The 7,146-nt window shown below is 45.5% G+C and overlaps 1 protein-coding gene across 3 annotated transcripts; it reads right to left on the bottom strand.

Annotated features, from left to right (window-relative positions):
* Positions 1-1,191: 1,191 nt before the first annotated feature.
* Positions 1,192-6,853, bottom strand: LOC137515437 (uncharacterized). Of its 3 annotated transcripts, XM_068234289.1 has the most exons (3): positions 6,029-6,853; positions 3,432-3,586; positions 1,192-2,601 (listed from the first exon to the last, which is right to left on the bottom strand). In XM_068234289.1, the coding sequence occupies exons 1-3, from the start codon at positions 6,561-6,563 to the stop codon at positions 2,590-2,592; spliced, it is 702 nt and encodes a 233-aa protein (XP_068090390.1). In that variant the 5' UTR covers positions 6,564-6,853; the 3' UTR covers positions 1,192-2,589. The 3 variants fall into 3 exon arrangements, with proteins under 3 accessions (XP_068090390.1, XP_068090388.1, XP_068090389.1); XM_068234287.1 differs by having other exon boundaries at positions 1,192-3,586; XM_068234288.1 differs by lacking the exon at positions 3,432-3,586.
* Between the last annotated feature and the right edge of the window lie 293 nt (positions 6,854-7,146).

Here is a 7,146-nt window from a genome sequence, read left to right as displayed (position 1 = left end):
AGGAGACCAGAGTTTGAATCTCGCCTCTGTCTGTTCAGTAAGCCAGCACCTATTCAGTAGGAGACCTTAAGCAAGTCTTCCTAACACTGCTATCTTGTCTAATTTTTCTCTTGACAACTGTTGAACACAAAATACAAGGCCATGTCTGGCTACATGCCTGGCTACATGTCTGTAAGCAGTGGCTGCATGGTGTAATGGTGAATGGCTCTGCCTCTGACACAGGAGACACGAGTTTGAATCTCGTCTCTGTCTGTTCAGTAAGCCATCACCTTTTCAGTAGGAGACCTTAGGCAAGTCTTCCTAACACTGCTATCTTGTCTAATTTTTCTCTTGACAACTGTTGAACACAAAATACAAGGCCATGTCTGGCTACATATCTGTGCTACTGCCTATATAGAGTGTGCCCTAGTGGCTGCAGCTCTGGTGCTTTGAGTCTGCCAGGAGAAATGTGTGATATAAATGTTATTTGTCTTGTCTAATTTTTCTCTTGCATTAAGCATAAATGGTACATGCTAGGCTACTTTCGGCTACTTTCAGCTACTTTCAGCTACTTTCAGCTACTTTCAGCTACTTTCAGCTACTTTCAGCTAGTAGTGTTGGTGGTACAATGGATATGTTAGTTGCCTACCATACACTGAGGCCTGGGTTCAAATCCCTATCATGGTATATAAGCTGGTTTTTGAAATACTGGAATTCCCTGGTAGATGAGACCCTCCTCCCTCCAGGAGGAGGGAGGAACCCACAAACAGGCTAATTAAAATCTCCCTAGCAGAGTGTGTAGCAGCTGTCCCTTAAGGCAGTATAGGCATATAAGGACCTTACTTGGAGGAGGGGTGTAGGCAGTATATAGTATATAGGAGGTATAGTGTAGTGTGTAGTGTATAGTGTAGGCAGTATAAGGACCTTACTTGGAGGAGGGGTGGGCCTCCAGCATTGAGAGCAGTGTGTATAGCAATAATGTGTCTGATGGCTGTGATATAGAGAGTCAAAGTTTTGCTCAATAGAGCTTTATGGGGCGAATCGAACTTTCGGGAAAGTTCGCGTTGGGTAGGCGAACGTGAACCCCCTAAGTTCGCCTGGAACCGTTCGCCGGCGAACAGTTCGCGACATCCCTAGTGACAAGGAGCATGGGAATGCACGGCCTAGACCCCTACAAACCAATATCTATTCACATAAACACAGACACTGAAATGGAGAAAATTGGCCGCGGCCGGTTTATTGGGGCTTTGTAAATAAATGAAATTGTTTACTTTATTACCACACAAAGTGAAACAGAAGAATTTCTTTATTGAAATAGCATAAACATTAAATCAAAAATAATACTGCTGAGCAGTTAAACACACACAATTTAATTGAATGTCCGCTACACCATGGGCGACATTACCCATTTTCATCCGCCTTGTACAGGTGACACGCCCCCAATAAAATGTTAAGGCTCGCGACAAGATTGGGAGGGAGGGCGGGGGACTGAACGCTGGTAAGTTCTTCAAAGCAGGTGAAGCCTGTAACCGTTCCAGTCCAGTATATATAGTAAGCCCAGCACTCTGATTGGGCAATTCAAATGGCCCGCCGATCCACCTCCAATCACAGAACACCTCCAGGGAGAGCTGATTAGGCTCCCATTAAGCAACACCTGAAAGAGAGAGAGCAACAGCCAGAACCCACATACCAGGTGCAATTAATTACTAAGCAGGTCAGGCCGGCATACCCATGGGCTCCACATTAATCTGTGTCACTGCCATGGGAATGCACGGCCTAGACCCCTACAAACCAATATCTATTCACATAAACACAGACACTGAAATGGAGAAAATTGGCCGCGGCCGGTTTATTGGGGCTTTGTAAATAAATGAAATTGTTTACTTTATTACCACACAAAGTGAAACAGAAGAATTTCTTTATTGAAATAGCATAAACATTAAATCAAAAATAATACTGCTGAGCAGTTAAACACACACAATTTAATTGAATGTCCGCTACACCATGGGCGACATTACCCACCGACCAGGCAAGTTTACAAGCCTGGTCCCCCCACCAGCCCGACCTCTTCAATGGCAGAATGTATATTTGAATTTAGAATGTCAAGACCAATACCAGATAAGTGGACAAGATCCCTCCTAAACAGACCAAATTCCCCACCCTCCAGCTCTCTATGGCGGATGGACAGACCCCCCACTAACGGCAGAGTCTTAGCCATAGCTCTATTGACTCTCTTTCTGATAGAGTTCATAAATCTTAAATCAGGATGGGACCAGACTGGTCTCGCGACCATTTCAGAATAAATAATCTTTGTATTGGGAAGCTGACCACTTAACTCAAAAATGTCTGATCTCATACGATGAAGGAGGGCCAGGGTATTAGTTTTCCCAAGGTCATTGCCTCCCAAATGAATTACCAACACATCAGGAACAGGACAGCTGTGCAATTTACTATACACCAATGAACATAAACCCGCCCACTTCATGCCTCTAATACCTTGCCACAATACGTGACAGTCGTCAAAATCAAAGAACAGATTTTCTGAGTATGGTCTGCGAATGGCTCTCCTCTGGGCCCAGTAAATATATGAGTGCCCAAGGATCCAAACTATTAATTTCCGACCTGAAAGATAATTAATACAAAGTTAGATGAGGCCTGACATAAAGATGGAATCTAGAGGATTCCCACCTACCAATTTTACGAATGACATCATCAGGAAGGCCAAACCTGGCTGCCTCTGTGGCTGCCCCAATCCGGAAGGAATGGGAAGAAAATTGTTCCCCTCCCAAACCCAATTTGATAAGGCATTTTTTAAAAACCGCCCCAAACTGGAAAGCCGATAAGGGCGTTCCATCCACATGACAAAGGAAAGATTCAGACTGAGGGCGAATTGCCATGAATTCAGAAAGAACTACTACTGGGCAATAGGGGGAAAAAGGTAGGGGGGATAATGACAACCAAATGCCCTTTCCTAATTGATCCGTCTTAGATCGGCTAACAAAAACTTTAAAACCCTCTTTCCCACACTGAACATGGGAAGCCTTTAAATTCGACTGCACCGATCTAGATGGGGCAACTAACTCTGAAATACGCAAAGCGCAAAAGAAAGCTAAACCAAAAGCTGATTTAAATAACTTGGTTTCATACTCAGAGATACAAATGGATTGTAAAACTCTAAACATATCAGATAAAAGAGCAAAGGAAACCGGTCTTCTTGAGTCTTCGTGTAGCCTGCCCTTCCGAAAACCCTTCAAGAATTGTCTTACCACAGCATAAGAGCAGCAAGGCGGTGCATGAGCCAACCTCCTGAAAAAGGATATGCCTGCTAAATACCGTTTTAATAAAGAAACCGATACCCCTTGACTCACCAGCTGACAAATAAAAGACAAAACTAAATCCTCACAATCCGCTAGAGGGGATTGAGAGCAGCTAACAGAAAAATCAAGCCATACTTTCCAAGAGGCCACATACGCTGCCCAAGTCCTGGGGGCCACTGAATTCTTCACCATCTCAGATATTAGGACCAAATGATGCTCCATAAGTGGGCCGGGCACGGGGCTCCCACTGATGCTGCTGCCGGCGCCACCTTCCGGAACAAATCCCAATTCTGGCGAGACAAAGAATCCGCAACAACATTATGGCAACCAGGTAAGTATTTAGCTTTTAGCCAGATATTAAAACGTAGACAATGCAGGACAATGTGTCTCAGGACTTTTACCACTAAATCTGACTTTGCAGACAAGCAGTTTATGGCAAACATAACGCCCTTATTGTCCGTTTGTAATAAGATCCGCTTGTTAGCAAAACTTTTCCCCCAAAGAACTAGGGAGACCAACACTGGAAAGAGTTCCAAAAGAACAATATTTTTTGTGACTTCGTGCAACCACGACCCAGGCCAACGCTCTGCGCACCAGTTACCCTGCCAAAAAGCTCCAAAACCTACGGAACCCGCTGCGTCCGTGTAAAATTCCATCTGCTCATCTAAAACAAATTCTTCTTGCCATAATGACTTCCCATTATAATACAGTAAAAATTGGTACCAAACTAATAAGTCCTCTTTAATTTCTCGATTCAGAGAAACATGCCAGCGAGGGGATTTCAGACCCGAAATTGATCTAGCTAACCTCCGCGAAAAAACTCGGCCCATCGGCATTATGCGAGATGCAAAAGCTAGCTGACCCAAGACGGATTGAATCTCTTGGACCGTGGCCTTACGTTTACTTAACAGAGCATTCAATGACACTTTCAAAGAGCAAATTTTTTCCACGGGCAATCTGAACTCCATATTAATGGTATCAATTGTTATTCCGAGAAAAACTATTGTAGAACAGGGGGGGACAGTTTTGTCCTCAGCCAGAGGCACCCCAAATTCTTTCATTGTGTCACAGAAAATGTTTAACATATTAAGGCAGCCATTTGAGTCAGCAGGTCCGACAAACAAAAAATCGTCTAAGTAGTGAACCAAAGAGCCCCCCTCAAGCATAGGGGCTCTCTGCTTCACCACCCAATCCAAAAAAGTGGAAAATTCTTCAAAGTACAGGCATGATAGCGAGCAGCCCATCGGCAAGCAGCGATCAAAATAAAAGTAACCGTCAAAAACAAAACCTAACGAGTTAAAAGCACTCGGATCTATTGGAAGTAAACGAAAAGCTGATTGTATGTCAGCTTTTGACAAGAGAGCTCCCTGACCAAACGACCTAATGACAGACAAGGTTTGTTCAAAAGTAATGTAAGATACCGACGCCAGAGAATCATCTATGCTATCGTTTAACGAACTTCCTTTAGGGAAAGAAAGATGATGTATCATGCGAAATTCGTTAAACGATTTTTTGGGAACGACACCTAACGGAGATACCCGAAAATTCTCAAAGGGGGGAGAAATGAAAGGTCCCGACACTCTCCCCGACTTAACTTCCTTGACAATTTTATCAAACGCCACCTGAGGGTGCTGAGTGACTGACTTTAAATTAGAGGATATAACACAACCTTGTCCATCAAACTTAGGTAAGGGAAAACCTCTGTCAAAACCATCAATGAGAAGCTGCTTGCTCGCCAGCTTTGGATACCTGTCTAACCAGGGTAGCATTTTTTGCAGACTCACTAGAGTCTGCGCTTTTAAGAAATAACTCTTTGGTACTTCCTTGAGCCTGTAGGCCTACTCGCTTAAAGCACCTGGCCACAGGATGAATGCCACCACAGAAATTGCACTCATGCTTATACCGGCAATTCTGCGCAAATTTGCACTGGCCCTCATTATACGCAAAACAAAGGCCTTTCTTAATTGAACCAGCTGGAGCCGGAGTAGAGGACTGCCTAAGCGGCTGCAACTTCTGCGGTAACATCAAACCCAACCAAACACCAACATCCTTATTACCCCATGCTAGGTTAGGGTACACTGCAAGCTTCTGACGCATAGCGTCGTCGTATAAGAACCATGCGGTTCCTCCAAACTGGCGGTAGGCCTCGCTAACAGTGTCCAGATGCTGAAAAAGACCTGTACATAAATCAGGTCTCCTCTCACCCATCACACCTGAATATATGCAGAAAGCTTGCAGCCAATTGCTAAATGACCTAACAACTGGTCTGCGTCTCTCTTCCTCATTATCTTTTTTTTCTTTACTCACAAATTCTTTTTGTAGAGGTAAAAGAGATAATATGTCTACATAATCACCTCTCCATATTTTCTCTTTCACTGAAACAGGTAAATGAAATCCTAAAGGTGAAAGAACACAGGGCAAAGCCTCCTTATAAGCTGACTCAGAAATGCCTGGACGCTGAACAGGCACAGCTGTTACACTCTGTTGTTGATTAACTGTGCTAGCAGCTATAGACACTTGCTCGTTACCAGAAGGGGGAGGGAGGGGGGACTGCACAGAAACCGAGGGAAGTGATACATTCTGCCACACAGGCAGTGGTCCTGCTGTGCTAACTGAGTCATTACCCTTCCCAGCTGCATTCCCAGACAAACTATTGACTACATTAGCTAAAGACTGTACTATTGCAGACAAATTATCAATCCTCTGCTCCATAGAGCTAGCAGAGATCTCACCTGCTCCAGCAGCTCTGTCCTGGCTCCTGGCACCTTCAGCCCCAGCGAAAGCAACTGAGTCCTCCTGGAGCAGGGCTGAGGCAACCCCCTGCTCCTGAGTTTCACGGCTCCGAGCTGCTGCTGAGCTCCTTAACGACTTCCTAACCGGCTCTGCCGGAGAAGATGTCCCCTTCTTCTTGCAGGGGCGTTTCCCCTGAGCAGGACCTTGCTGTGATGCAGCTGAACGGCAGCCGACATTGGCCCCTTGCAGCCTGCGTCCTCCTTTGTGGGCCGACCCTTCCTGGCTGGTATTCTGATGCTTCCTTGCTGAAGCCCGCCTCCCAGGAGGGGGGGCAGACACACTCCTGTCACTCGGACCCGGCTCCTCCTCGTCTCCTGACTGAGCACACAGAGGGACCTCACTGGCAGGCACCGCCTCCTCCATTTCCTCAGCAAAGTCTGAGAGCTCCTCCACTGGCTCCAGTAAATCACGTAGCCATGCTTCACCATCCTCCTGACGAGCCCTGCGCAGAACAGCTTGCACTACAGACTCCATGACACAGAAAATGACTGCTGGACTGAACGCTGGTAAGTTCTTCAAAGCAGGTGAAGCCTGTAACCGTTCCAGTCCAGTATATATAGTAAGCCCAGCACTCTGATTGGGCAATTCAAATGGCCCGCCGATCCACCTCCAATCACAGAACACCTCCAGGGAGAGCTGATTAGGCTCCCATTAAGCAACACCTGAAAGAGAGAGAGCAACAGCCAGAACCCACATACCAGGTGCAATTAATTACTAAGCAGGTCAGGCCGGCATACCCATGGGCTCCACATTAATCTGTGTCACTGCCAGGAGACACAGTTCCAACTGCCCTGTGTCCTGATTACCCCTCCCAGCTGCACATGCTAGGCTTCAAATGTCAAATTCAAAATGCAAAAAAAAAAAAAAAAACATTGCACCAAAACAGCAGAACAAGAACAACAAAATCAGAAATCCCATCATGCTTTGCACAGCATCAGGGGGAAAAAGCCCGGGCAGTTTTCTTCTGTGCAGCTAAAAATGAGGCTTGTATAAGAGAAACAAAGTTCTGATGCTGTGAAACTGTTAAAGACAGGGTAACGATACCAGGTTCACAACA

The sequence above is a fragment of the Hyperolius riggenbachi genome, chromosome 1 (genome assembly GCF_040937935.1).
Source record: "Hyperolius riggenbachi isolate aHypRig1 chromosome 1, aHypRig1.pri, whole genome shotgun sequence".
In the NCBI taxonomy this organism is placed as follows: domain Eukaryota; kingdom Metazoa; phylum Chordata; class Amphibia; order Anura; family Hyperoliidae; genus Hyperolius; species Hyperolius riggenbachi.
This window is presented reverse-complemented; position numbering and strand designations above follow the sequence as displayed.